The sequence below is a fragment of the Penicillium waksmanii genome (assembly GCF_028829765.1).
Source record: "Penicillium waksmanii strain IBT 27052 chromosome Unknown utg000002l:1.0-3326099.0:1.0-3328782.0, whole genome shotgun sequence".
Taxonomy (NCBI): domain Eukaryota; kingdom Fungi; phylum Ascomycota; class Eurotiomycetes; order Eurotiales; family Aspergillaceae; genus Penicillium; species Penicillium waksmanii.
Genome location: NW_026643249.1, coordinates 42124 through 56497, shown reverse-complemented (window position 1 = coordinate 56497; position 14374 = coordinate 42124). Strand labels below are relative to the sequence as shown.

At 46.7% G+C, this 14374-nt stretch overlaps 4 protein-coding genes across 4 annotated transcripts; 2 read left to right on the top strand and 2 right to left on the bottom strand.

The window, feature by feature from the left end:
* Nucleotides 1–352: 352 nt before the first annotated feature.
* On the bottom strand, nt 353–1401 carry N7481_001673 (uncharacterized protein; the record flags this gene model as incomplete). The annotated part of the gene is made up of 5 exons (XM_057260892.1): nt 353–934; nt 1002–1052; nt 1152–1161; nt 1216–1257; nt 1319–1401. The coding sequence occupies 5 exons, from the start codon at nt 1399–1401 to the stop codon at nt 353–355; spliced, it is 768 nt and encodes a 255-aa protein (XP_057125824.1).
* A 1162-nt stretch (nt 1402–2563) lies between these two features.
* N7481_001672 (histidine phosphatase family protein) lies at nt 2564–4140 on the bottom strand (the record flags this gene model as incomplete). Its single annotated transcript, XM_057260891.1, has 3 exons — nt 2564–3410; nt 3469–3598; nt 3654–4140. The coding sequence occupies 3 exons, from the start codon at nt 4138–4140 to the stop codon at nt 2564–2566; spliced, it is 1464 nt and encodes a 487-aa protein (XP_057125823.1).
* A 2263-nt stretch (nt 4141–6403) lies between these two features.
* On the top strand, nt 6404–7162 carry N7481_001671 (DNA-binding domain-containing protein; the record flags this gene model as incomplete). Its single annotated transcript, XM_057260890.1, has 1 exon — nt 6404–7162. One exon carries the CDS (start codon nt 6404–6406, stop codon nt 7160–7162), a length of 759 nt encoding a protein of 252 aa, XP_057125822.1.
* A 4558-nt stretch (nt 7163–11720) lies between these two features.
* On the top strand, nt 11721–13513 carry N7481_001670 (sulfatase family protein; the record flags this gene model as incomplete). Its single annotated transcript, XM_057260889.1, has 5 exons — nt 11721–11871; nt 11926–12087; nt 12145–12449; nt 12499–13125; nt 13181–13513. The coding sequence occupies 5 exons, from the start codon at nt 11721–11723 to the stop codon at nt 13511–13513; spliced, it is 1578 nt and encodes a 525-aa protein (XP_057125821.1).
* Between the last annotated feature and the right edge of the window lie 861 nt (nt 13514–14374).

Sequence of the window (14374 nt, the reverse complement as noted above, 5' to 3'; positions counted from 1 at the left end):
CCCAGAGGTTGTAAGTTTCAGGCTCTAAAACTACCCTTGGTTCTCAGACCTCCAAGCTTGCAGATGAGACGTTTCAGAGCTCCACGTCAAAAGCCCTGCCGCTTCATGAACGTTGGTATCTTTTCCACTCTAATAGCTGCCCCCTAAATGTATATACTTTGAATCAATGACAACTAAATTAGATGACGAGGGCAGTAGAAACCTTGTTCATAACAGACCTGATGCAAACGGCCGTTCCATTGTTGTTCGAGGTGGCTTCCTTCAGGTCAAAGCACAAATGGACCCTTTCGTAAATATGATCTTTAGTTTACAAGAGGATGTAAGTGAGAAATCGAGATGATAGTTGTATGCTTCATTTGCAATATTCCTCGCTCGGTACGCCTGCCAAGTAAAATTCCTCCGCCTTCGAGAACGAGCACGGCCAATATGAGATGTGCACTCTCTTGCAGGATCTTTCGATAACAATCTCAAGATTTGCGCTCAGCAACATAGCACAAAAGCTTGCTCGCGATGGAGACAGTATCCGATCTCCGTTTTCGATGCCGGCGATGGCGGCTCTCGAGCCCTGCACAAGACCAGAAACAATGCGCGTATTGGTGCTCGACTTGTCGAGCCCGAAATCCATGATTTCCTGCAATAACGAGGTCAAGAACCAATTCTTGTTAGCTACAACGACATCGTTCAGTTTAATTACGGCGCCTCTCAGTATAGCGCGGAGTTCCCGGGACTGGTCTCCGAGGTACGGCCGCAAGTACATCAGCCAGTCATACGTCTCAAGCCTTTCCCCTCTTTTCCAGCGTTTACCTATATCAACAATAATGTCATTCAGAGGGCTTATCCGGTTGAAACCAAATATCGCGGTGATTTTTCTCAATCTACTGTCAATCTGGAGAAGGTAGACGCAGCCACGTATATAGGGAATCAGCTCTGTATACTAGTGATTATAGAAATCCTGTTGGGATTTGGCTATATCAATATAGATTTGCGGGCTGTCACCATACGCTTGTAATGTCGTATTGAGTCTGCTGAAGAGGGACTCCAAGCCATAGAGACTAAATCGATAGGGCAAGAATATTGAATAAGATTCTGCTAGACCTAATGAGTTGAGTGAGCTATGAGATGAGTCGGTAAATAGGCAAAGACTAACTTACCTTCAATATACTAAATGTTGTCATATCCGTTATTCTCTGCATCCATAAGTAAGAAACTGTATACTAACTCGTAAGTGAAGAGAGAAAGTAGCTCCTCTTCTGTCTCCTTGCAGATTATATCATTATATTCAAAGACATAGCTCTCCAAACACGCGCTACCCCTGTACCCTCTGATTATCCGCTGAACAAAGACGCTGTACGAAGTGTTTTCTCTCTGAAGGTAGTCGGCTGACTTAGGGAACAACGACATATTATATTGATCTAATTAAATATTATCGTGTAGTCTGCCAAACCAGTATGTATTGATGCTGGAGAACAGGTCACCTTAGGAAAACTATTTATTAGTCCAACCATAAACATAGAATTCACAACTATCATAGGGCTGCCCTCTTTAGCTTAAGTAGTCGTAACTCGACCATCCCTCAAGTAGTCGGTGGCAACAATGGAGTACTCAAGGAAATGTAGGCCGCTACATGACGAACACTAACTATTGAACTTTATGCTAAAGTATCACGGATCTGCCTATTCAGACGAGTACACCCGTCCATCAAGGTACGATTACCAACTGTCTAACCACTAACCGTGACCAGTTAGCAACGCATAACACCAGTCCTCAGGCATATCTGTCCCTGGGAACTGGGGGCGCTCTAGGAGCAGGGCTGCAGTTCCCAGGAGCAGGCATCCTTGTGCCAGGGAGCTCTATCAATCAAAGCCCTGTCGAGTAGGTCGGCTGTTTTCTGTTCGTTGAAAGGCCGTGCTACATCCCATGGCTGATGTGAGGTAGCTTAGTACTGCGCAGTCTACTGGTCTGCTTATTGTGAATCTCGAAGGGATTTTTCTTCCAGTTTTGCGCCAAGGGAAAACATGCCAGTTGGTTGATTTCAATCAACCTCTGAAAATCAACCTCTCTCCTCGTATATGTAGCATCAAATATTTCTTTTAGATAATAAGCTCCGACGGCCATATCTGAGCCTACACTCCTGCATAATAAGGATGCTCTTGGGCAAATGCAAAGGAACGAGAGTTCAGAGGGCCAAAAGCCACTGATTGAGCTAGATGATGAGGATGAAATTTCCCTACCGGATAATAGCGACCTCGAGGAAGAAATTAGCACTCAGAGACGTACATCAGGGCTGGTTCCAAAGCGTTCCAAACGAGGTGATAGTCAATGGCGTTGTTATTCAGAGGAAAGTTGACTAAGTTATTTCTCTAGAACGAATACCTGAGGCTATAGATACTTCGAGAAGATCAAAGTTGATTGCAAATCAACTTTGTTCTTTGTATAGATACTTCGGGAATTATTTCCGATGGCGCGACTTTGTTCTTCATCTGCACCAGCCTCATATCATAACATACACTAACATGAAGCGAACACGATCCCCCATCATGTCTCCTAACTAAAATCTAGCTTTTCAAGACGGTATTGGCTGACCGTTGGAGACTTGAGTCGTGATGTTGTAATTGCCAAAGCACGCCTCCTGGTACATAGCCTCCTTGGTCAGATTAGGCACCTGACGTAGGAAGGCCCCGAGGGAACAGAATCCATTTACAGCGTTGTCACACAGCCCATCCACCGACACAGGCGCATTGTTCAGTACAAAACGGACGTAACCCGTGGTATCTGACTGGGATGAAAGATCCGGATTCTTGTACATCTTCTCCTGGAGCCGATCTAAGGACGCACCCTTAGGGCAGGTCCAAACTTCAGAAAAAAGACGTGCACCAAAAGGTGCGACCTGATTCATGTTGAACCTGTTATGAGAAGGTGCGTGTGGGACCGAGGTTGACAGGCCGTGGAGGCCAGCATTGAAGTAGTTGAGACCCAGCGCAGTCAGCGTTGAGATAATGACATCGTCGTGGGACATGTCCATGTAGAATAGCTGGCCGAGCGGAAAGTCCTTAGTATTGTCATCATACGTATAGTTGATGCTACTCTCACTACTAATTATCAGACGCGACTCTAGACGTGCAGCCAGTTCCTGAACGTAGCCAATACCATGGGCACGACCGCTGGGACTACCGAAGCCGGCGCTGCCGTAGAAGGCCAGGTCGAGGGAATATTGGAAGTCGCGCCATTCCTGCTCTGTGAACAATGAGCAGAAGGATGACCGGCCCAAAGCCGCGTACTCGTAGGGACACAGGCTGAACATGGCGCTGACGTCCATGGCGTCGAGGTCGAAATCATCGGGTAAAAACTTGGATAACCGCTTGAGAGCGCCGTTGGTCAGGGCCGGGGAAAAGGCTTCGGCCGCGCTGAATCTATTTTATGCATTAGCTCTACACATCATATCACATCAACAAGGTGCATGCTCTATACCCAACAAAACTGCCATTCTTGCAAGAAGACGTCGGGGATAGGGTGCTGTTGAAATTATTCTGCTCGGGAATAATAGTCAGGTCGTACTCCCTCTCAGAGCTGTTGGAATCCGTGTCGGAAAAGAAACCACCTGTGGGAATCCGTCGTCAGTTCAACATCAGATAGCAGATAAAAAAAATACTCACTTAACCACCAGCGCGCACTCTCGAGTATGCGAGGCTGCGAGGTCGAGCGAAATATGGGCTTTGGGCGGACCGTGCCGTTGGGATACACGTTTAACGACGAGTCATATTTAGCATCACCTGGACCAGCACGATATAGCAGATGGCCGTACATGCTCCAGAACAGTGCACCAGATGTAGATTCTGTAGCAGCACCAGTGGGCAGTAGCATGTCCAAGCCTAGCGTATACTCCCAACCATGGAGGAACTCCAGCGGGCCGATGCCGACCTTGCGGTCCGGGTTCTTCTTGGAGTAATTGCCCAGCTTCTGAGCGAATTTCTCCATGCTACCGCCGTCCCATTCTGTGGGATATCGCTGGCCATGGCGATGAAGTACGTGAACCTGCGACAGTTCACAACCCACCGGATATCCTTGAGAGATGCCGAAGCCCAGCGCATCTGCGTAGGGACTAAGGTTGCCCCAGCTAGTTTTTACGTCCAACCCAGGCATGGCTGCTGCAGAATTGCTGCCAGCAAGGGCAGAAAGCGCGAGTGTGGTAGAGTACAGAGCCCTCATGAGGAACAATCACCTGAGTCACGCCTCAGCTTAATTGAAGGTTTGTATGAATGGACGTACAATGCAACCGTCTGGAACAGCCGACTCTATATACTTATCTCGGCTATAGTGGGGCTGATCGTCAAGCATCATTCCCCGCAGGACCCTGAATCTTGGGTCGCCACTCCCCACATTATCTGTGCACCAAGGTAAATGTACTGAGTGTGTCGCGAGACAATATTGGCAACTGAGCACGCGTGTAATAGAATTTGGGTCGACCCACCGAAAGCGTAGACGAAAGTTGAGTGCTTTGGCCTCGTCGCAGTTATCCCGCAGTCAACGTAAGCATGTCGTGGTGTGAATGGTTTTTTTTTTCGGGGAAACAGCCGTTTTGAGGACTAACCGCCGGCGTCATAGCAGTTTGTGTTGTACTATCGGCTAAAACATCGGCAGTTTTGTTTGTCTGCAACCGACAAGAGAGGAAATTAAGTTTATTAGATAACCTGATAAGCGGCCAAGGGTTGCTCGTATTTTTGCATCTGTTCATGGCATTAACAGCTTGCTAGTTCCGAACATCGTCATTCACGGCGCCGATCACACGTGCCACCCACGGTAATACGAGATTCTTGACAAGTCCTGATCACATCGCGGATGGAATAGACGGCATTCTTGAGCAGGAAACTCATTGCCTGGTCAGAGTTACATCTTACACGCTGTAGTCGACTACGGGCATAACCCATATAACGTGGCTATGGAAAGAAATTCAATTTTGAGGAAATTAGCTGGTACCGTTGGAATCTGAAGTGCAATGTCGCTGCACTTTCGTGTTTCTCAACAAGAAACGAGGTTCTCGAGGGATGGCTAGACTCGGTTTCACAGTGTCTATTCGGGCCTAGTACTCCACATCCCAGTCAGCGCCGAGATGAAGTCCGCCACAACCACGCTTCGGCTAAACTCCGGATATCGGCCACCTGGATTTTAACTTTGAATAATTCTTTTTTCATCCTTGTCTCTCGCTTGTCCTTGTTTCTCGCATGCCCTCCGTAGTGGAAACTTAACACGGGCTCCAATGTCTCTTGGCGAGAAGGATGGTACGTGGCCGAGGGCTTTTCTACTTCCATTCGAATTGGGGATAACCTAATTAACGAGGTGAAAACCCACTTCTACTAGCGACGCGTGCGGATGGGGTCAAGCAAGTTTTCTTTAAGTTCAGAGTGACCTTGTAGCTTACCGGCATGACAATATAGTGCATCGTTGTAAACAAATTAGATTGTAATTCTAAAAGATCAGCTAATTCAAATTATCAATGCCGAATCAATCATACCGTTGGTTCCAATGACGAGGGCTTGTAAGTGGAGAAGGAGGAGGGTGAAACTTAGTTCTACCTTTCTCATGTGGATGAGATATGTACTTACCAAATAATAATTATGTATTCAGGGTGCCTGGCCAAAGACAAGCTGTGGAGAGCTACTATCCTATAATATCAGCCAGCTTACTTCCATTCTCTCGCGAAAGCTTGACATGGAGGTATATATGTAACTTCAGATTATTACAATGTCACGACAGATTCAAGCAGCAACTCCATCAGTGCGGTGCTAATGTCATTTTCCAATTTTCCAGGGCATCTGAACATGTAAAAAAAGAAGAGTTGGCAAGAGCAGGCGGGAGAACAACGGACTCTGTTATGATACATGTACGGGGGCTGTGCAGATCAGGACCACATCGCACCGTAAATTGTAAAGTATCTGCCTCTTATTATACAGGAAATGTGACAAGGTAAGCATAAATACTGAATGAACATGAAAAATTCTGCGGTTGGGCTAGTAGGTAGCTAGAGGCGCAACATGGCTTGACGTTTGTACTGTATGATTGGGATGGGACATTCTTTGAGTGGAAGAAGGCGCTCATTATCGGCCAGTGGAATAAAATAATGTGATCACTTTTCTGCCGTCTCCTGTAGCAATAACGTATGGGCCCATGTTGATGGATGTTGAAACGTGTCGTCGATGCTTTTCCGTGGTATCACCGCGAGTGTTGAAACGGTGCCAACAGTCAGGAAAATCCTTTGGTACACTGGATCTTCAAATAGCAGTCACATGTAGACCTAATTGACCGCCCGCCAATTAGGTCATCCACAGTTCAACGATCTTTCACAGTTCAACGATCCTTTTTGTTTATTTGCCCTTACCACCACCTTTTTACCATGAATTTGAACAAAATGACTATCGAAGAGCGTGTAATTGCGGCCTGCCAAAAGGCTAAGACCCTCAAAAAGCCCAATTTCGCCGCGTTGTCGCGTGAATATTGTGTTCCCGTGCAGCGCCTACGGGCGCGTGCAAAAGGTCGACAATCCAAAAACGACCGCCCTGCACCCCATAGAAGGCTAGATGACGCTCAGGAAGCTGCACTATTTGCCTGGATCAATCGTCTAGATAACCTAGGTGTTCCGCCTACCTCCGGACGTATAGAAGCTAGTGCAAATGCTATGATTCGTCGTCTAGACCCATTGGCGCCATCTCTCAATAAAAACTGGGTGTACCACTTTATTGAGAAAGCAACAATACAACACAGCTTTTTCTGGATAAAGCAGAAGCCAATGGGACGTGATCGATATAGTAGCCTCGATATTGGTATCATACAGGCTTTTTTTGATCGGATTGAGCCTCTGATTGCTGCTATTCCGGCCTCCCATATCTATAATTTTGATGAAACTGGATTCCTTCTAGGCCAGGGAAGACCTCAAAACGTGCTTACGAAGTATTCTGAACGTCGTTCTATTGCATCTGAGGAGCGTGGCAGTCTTTTTACTGGGATTGAATGTATTTCAGCAGATAGTTGGTTAATGCCAGCGTATTTTGTTGCGAAAGGCAAATTCCACCTTGAACGCTGGTATATCAATAACAACAACCTTCCACACAATTCACGGATTGCTATGTCGTCTAGTGGCTATTCCAACGATGAAATAGCTATAGATTAGCTAAATTTCTTTATTCGGCACACACGGCAACGTACAACTGGCAGAAGATTATTGTTGTATGATGGCCATAGTTCACATCTTACCTGGGAATTCTTAGAAATATGCAGGCTAAACAACATTATTGCTTGTGTATTCCCTTCCCATACGACCAATCTAGTCCAGCCACTCGATGGAAGCCCCTTTCGAGCATTGAAACAGCGATTTAAAGCCAAAAATAATGAGGTTACAAGCTGGGGCGGAGATGTATGCGATAGTGGCTTCTTTTTCCAAGAGATTGAGGCTATTCGCCAGGAATCAATGACAACACGTACTATTCGCAAGGCATTTGCTACACATGGTATCTTTCCATTCAAACCAGAGCTTGTTATTGAGCCATTAATGGAGGAACTTGGTTGCAATAACTACAACCTTCAAGTATTTAATGGTGTCGATGAAGCTGTACAAATTAGCTCGGATTTGCCAACGTCACCTCTCAGAAATGAGTTTACAGCACGCCGATCGACAACCAAATTAAACAATCTTTTGGATACTGAAAAAGAGGCAATTCCACCAAAGCTTCGTGATGCAATTGATCGATATACTGGGGCCTGCATCGGCAAGGTAGACCTAGTTGGTATTATGGACAACACATTACAAAACTACCCGCCAAAACAACCTAAAATTATACGCAAATCAAAGCGACGGGTTGGCATATTTGGTCCATTAACAACCAGCGATGCTATACGCCGTGTTGCTGAAAATATTGCTAAGCGAGCAGAGCCTACTAAGGAAGATGACCAAAATATAGAGAGCTCAGAGGGCCCTGAGGGCCTAGATACACCTGTTCCGACCGAAAAAAAGCCTTCACATACTATTCCTGGTGGCGAAGAAGTGTTTGAAACAACCCGGGTCTATACTAGAGCGATGTTGTGGTAGTAAATAGCAATATAATAAAAAAAGGATCGTTGAACTGTGAAAGATCGTTGAACTGTGGATGACCTAATTGGCGGGCGGTCAATTTGGTCTACATGTGACTGCTAATAACGGCCATGGCTCTGAATAGTATGTGAAATCAGTGACGAAATGCTGAGCCAGCTGCAATTAGAGGGTCGGCTTTGTTGGCGCCTTCGCCCTCGCAATTCGCAACGATCATTACATCAACGCAAGTAGAATGGCGGGCTGCAATGCTATAAATACCCGATCCTTCGCCAGCAGAGTAGTCGTTCTCAAGCATTCCCTTATCATTATGGGGCAAATAAAATATCGAACGCTTCTCGAATTCGCTAGCTCCTCTCCCTTGGTATGAACTGATCCCGAACTACCATGCCTTTGTGACCATACTGAACATTCTATCACCCCTAGCTTGTCTACGCCCGACACTGGAATCTGTTAACGGCAGGTAAGTTTATTTATCCGATCATTTGAAGCCATGCTAACGTGGGAGATGTTTAATATCAGTTCCGTCTCGGCTATTCCTCTGAGAATTAAATTAAAGTACTTGGATTGGTCCCGATAATAAACTCAGGTTATAAAGACAGTGGTTTATGAAGGGCCCCATAAGCTACCTATTGATGGTTTATCATAGATCAAAACCATCCACTACCAAGCTGACTTGGCCAAACTAGAATACCGTGCGCAGCAGTAGCTGGCAAGGTAAGTTCTGATCACTATGGCAGTTTCGAGAGTAATTAACTTAGCCTGTGCTGACGACTCTCTGTATAGAAAGCCGATCGTTTTACCATGGGCCAGCCCATGTCTTGTCAGTTGTCCATGCGTTGCCACTACCTATTCCCAACGGCCGGGACTGAATTTTAAATCTCAGTGCGGAATCTATCTATTTTTGGCTCTCTGTTCTTACGAAAATATCGCTGATGTCTTTTTCTCGTCATAGGGCGAATGTCAATATTGCACTCGACACGACCGAGCCTTATTCCCCCATCATCCTTCAAACTAAGTCAGGTGCAGCAGCTTCGTGGGCGAGAACTCTGGCTCCCAGTATGGTTACACCTTCGCTGTTCCAAAAGACCTGGTTGAAACGGCCACTCCGCTCGATACATTTAGCGGGCTCAACCAGGAAGGCCCAATACCCTCCGATTAGCCACACGGTAACATTCCAAATTATTTTCATATATTTCACCTCTCCTATCCGACCGATGACTAACTGTCACTGCACTAGAATATTTTTTTCATTTCTGACACTCTGGTTCTCTTGTCCCACGTCGGATCCGAAGGCTCGACAACAGCATAATCCGGTCCCATGCTAGACCGAGCTATTACAGCATCAGACAAGAATAAAGGGAAGCCCAGCACCGACGACCACCGAGAAAACCCACGATTTCTTCGAAAGCAGCATCGACCAGTCATGGATCGATTCCCCGGCCACAACCGTAGGCAGCTCTGCCAGGGCCCTCACAACGCTCGAGGGTGATTGCAGCGGAGCAAAATGGCACGGCAAGCCACAATGTTGGAAGTACCCAGACCTCTCTTGCGAAAATATTTGCTACCCGGCCATTGCCTAGTCTAGCCTAGAGGAAATATCATAGATTTCTCCTCTAGTGGTTCTCTGTTCTGGTACGATTGGACGCCCATCTGGCCACTGCCTGTGTCCGCACAAACAGCAAATTGATATAGCTATACGTCGAAAGATATGGGCCTGCGCCCACGTCCACTTCCTCGTACGCACTGACCTTGGGCCCTCGTGTACTTGATTGAGCTGACCTGCTGCCTCGTCTCTAGTTCGGCCATGATCAATGCCAAACTACACTGATAGCAAGTATGTGCTGTCCCAATTCACTGGAAGTCATGCTGACGTGGAGACGCATTGGATTTCAGCATTTTTTGGCTGTTCCCACAAATTCAATTAAGATAACCTATCATGAATAATCTATTATGGCCCACATTAGGATTTTTACCGGGCTCGAAGCACAGTGAGTTACGAACGACCACCTTGCGGCAGCTGCTGATCATTGATGGCATATTGAGAATGTCCAGTGGGACATCGTTTTTGTCATGGCCCAATGCCGATTCAACGCTGCCACTATGACCTATGCACCCCCCCGCCAAGACTTTTTTCCCATGTTCCCCTCGGGAGACGGGGCGGAATAACTTTAGGGTACTCCGAGATAGTTGTTTAGTATTTTTTTTTCCAAACCCCTCGTCCAAATTGGAACCCAGATCGGATGATGTATAGATGTTCTCATTGGGTTCGGCTATTCTATATAGCTGTGTTTCTATGGAGTTGCTGGAGATGTGGAGTGCAATTATCCGGTGTCAGATATGCCCATCCTTGTTCTTGGGACACAGTTCCGATGGAAAGAAAAGACAGACATGGCGTAGAACAGTCTACATTCGTTCATTGAGTGGTTCCGAAAATCGCTGTGGATCGGGGAGAGACTTTCGATATCCTCACTCTGGGCGTATACTCGGGGGGGGGGCCCCCCACATAAGTCTCTCGGAATATTCAGACACATACAACGACAGACTCATGCAGGAAATAGGTATGTGGGGCGAAGGAAGCAAATCTCAACGCCAAGCGCCAGCATTTTCGCCAAGAACGCGATTCCCAAGAATCCTTGATGACGAAAATCCCCTTCGTCACTAATCGTTTGATGCGGGGGCGAGGTGCATCTTGGAAGTCTGGATCGGGTGTACGCAAGGAGCTATCAGGTTACTGATGAGAGTGAAATACCGAACTCATCTACCGGTTGTGCAGTAATAAGTGTCACATCTAAGCCCAATAGGTACTGCCAAGCCCGGTAGAGTCATCTAACAAGGCATCTGAGCTTTATTCTCCCAGGTCAAAGTTGTGTCACGGTTGCTTTAGAGAGCGCATCCAAACCCGCCAATTCCGCCCTGAATTCAATCTAGATGACATTGAAAATGCATCTGATGATTATGGAAATCAAGGTAGTAGTCGCCCATCATCAGGGCCGTTTCCTCCAGTCTGTGGACTACCAGGCCAGATATAATGGTAGAGTCTTTCGTCATAACATTCGTCTGGACTCCGGCCTCGGAGATAACTACAAGAAACTTCCTCAAAGCATTTAATGTAGCCCGCTTCAAAACCCTCGTTAAGAAAGTTTTAGGAGAGTTGAGCACAGATTAGCCGTTCGGGCAAATGTGGGGACGATGGTTGGTCTACGAAAGTCATATTTGGTGTACTCAAGAGGAAGCTTCCGCATTGCCTCAGACGTTCTCCACAGATCCTGCAAAGAAAAATCTCACTCAGGGTGAACTTACATGTGGGGCATCATCTGTGGGTGGTGAGGGGAAGTAAATTACTTTCATAGGTGAAATTGAAGTTCTACCGCCGATAGATTTGGCGGGGAAACTGGATCGCAAAGACATAAAAGCATGTTAGGACCCTCATTGATCTTTTGCTAGGACTCATCAGCATATCCACAGAATGCCGCGTATAATAAAATCACTTTTTCTGACTTTTAGCCTGCTTCTGGCAAATGCTAGCGCTTCAGGAAACCTGGGATCAGCCTATCCACCTGGGCCTGTACATGGCAAGAAGCCTAACTTTGTTTTTATCCTGGCAGACGAACAAGATTTGCATCTCAACTCACTCAAATATATGCCAAAATTACAGCGACTGGTTGGAGATGAAGGCACTACCTTTGAGCGACATTTTTGTACGATTGCCATCTGCTGCCCGTCGCGAGTGAGTCTGATGACAGGCAAGCTGGCACATAACACCAATGTCACCGACGTGAATCCTCCACATGGTATGAAAAATAGGGGTTCAATGTATATCTGCGGAGATAGCTAATACTTCTAAGGTGGATATCCGAAATTCGTGGCAGAGGGACATAATGAGAATTACTTACCCGTCTGGCTTCAGGACGCAGGCTATAACACCTATTACACCGGCAAACTTATGAACTCTCACACACCTTCCAATTATAACAAACCATTCCCTAAAGGTTGGAACGGAACAGACTGTATGTAGCCTTAGCTCCCTTGAGAAAAGGTGCACTGAGATTGACCGTGTCTCACAGTTCTGATGGACCCCTCCACCTATAGCTACTGGAACTCCACCTTCCAGAGCAACCATAATGCACCTGTTGAGTCGGATGGCTACTCGACCGACTTCATCTCTAATTATGCCCTCAACTTCATTGAGGAAGCTTATAGCTCCGACCGCCCATTCTTCATCGGAGTTGCTCCTATCGCACCACACGCAAAGGTAGTTGCTGCTGAAGGCTCGTCAGCCTTCACCTTCCCCGATCCTGCAGAGCGCCATCAGGAAAAGTTTGTCGATGTAAAAGCTCCTCAGGAAGGAGGCAACTTCAACCCTGACACGGTATGATCTCACCTACCATCCTAAGATACTCCAATGCTGACCAACCCAGCCGAGCGGAGCCAGCTGGGTGATGGATCTCCCACAGCTAAACTCTAGCCAGCTCTCTTATTTAGACGAGTATTATCGCAAAAGAGTTCGGTCCCTTCAAGCAGTCGATGAGCTTGTGGAAAGCGTGGTGACAAAACTCGAGGATTATGGACTGCTGGAGAATACCTATATATTTTACACATCCGACAACGGATACCATATGGGCCAGCATCGCATGACCCCTGGCAAGGGCTGTCCTTACGAGGAAGATATCAATGTCCCCATGATTATCCGTGGCCCTGGAGTGCCTAAGGGTCGGACGGTTGATTTTGTCACCTCGCACACTGATATCGCTGCCACTTTGTTTGACCTGGCCGGTATCCCCTTAAGAGATGATTTTGATGGACTCCCGATGCCTTTGACTGTTCCTGAGATACATAATGCTAAATCTGACCCACGTCGGGAGCATTTGTCCGTTGAATTTTGGGGCACAATTATTGAGGAGGGCGATATTGGGCGAGTTTCACCGACTGAAGGTGCTCTCGTCCACAGTAATAACACCTACAAGGCTATGCGAGTAATCGGCGACTCTTATAACTTTTTCTACTCGGTCTGGTGTACTAATGAACACGAGCTTTACGATATGACGGTTAGTGACCATTCAAATTTCTTCCCCTGCCGTCCGAAGCTGATATTCACCACAGAATGACCCGTACCAAATGCGGAATCTTTTCAACAATTCTAAGGGCAGGCTACTCGGCCGAGATATTAATCAAGTGATCTCCCGTCTAGATGCTCTTTTGCTGGTTCTGAAGAGCTGTAAAGGCTCAGAATGTACATTTCCCTGGCAAGTGCTCCATCCGGATAAGAAGGTCACAAGCCTTCCTCAAGCACTGCAACCTAAGTTCGACGCGTTCTACGCTGCACAGCCCGATATCAGTTTCTCGGCGTGTGAGTTAGGATACTTGCTGGAGTCGGAGGGACCACAGGAGGGTTATGCGTATCGACGCAATGGACATTGGAGTAACTGGGTATAGGGAAAATGCCTAAACATATTCCGGCCCGCAAAGGGAGGGAAGGGGGGGGTGTTCCCAGTCAACACGGTATCCCCCCCCCCTAAGTAGGTCAAATCTTGAGATATTTTGATCAGACTTTTTAGATCTTTTTATAAGAATCATCTAAAATATCTTAGTATTTAATTAGATTCTATGATTTCCAGGTAGAAGGGGCGAACCCTAGAGGGCCTGGTTTCGCTGAATTATTTTTGATAGGGGACGCTGGGGCCGTGTACTACGGGTACGCTATACCGCTTTCAGCCAGGGTCCCTTAGGTAAGTAGGGTTAACGTAATCCACGGCCGAGCCGCGCACAGGAATATCCCGGTTGCTGAGATAATGACACTGGGATCACGTGCATACATCTACCTACCTCTCACTTCACTTGTATCTTAGACATACAACACACAATCAACTTCCCTCAATAACATGAACGTTGAAGCATCACTTAATAAAATAACACATAAGCTTACGACCCTCCCCTCTGAAGGGGCGGATAGCGGATCGCGAGGAGAGACCCACGGTGCGGGTCATGGCGAGGTCTACATATTTCCGTTTACGGGGAAGTCACGCGTGGTCCAGGAACGCCTGTTCCTTCAGCATGGTTCCATTGGTCCTGATAGGGGTGCACACGATATCGCAAAATTGCGATAATTGCGATACGATATCGTTATCGCTATCGTATCGCAAGCCGAAAAATTTTTGCGATACGATATCGCGTATCGTATCGTAGGGTCAAAAGTTTTGCGACAAGTATCGCCTATCGTATCGTCAGTAATGCCGTATTAACGATACTATAACGATAATATCGCAAGTTTTTGCCAAGCTTTTTATGCCCTAGGGT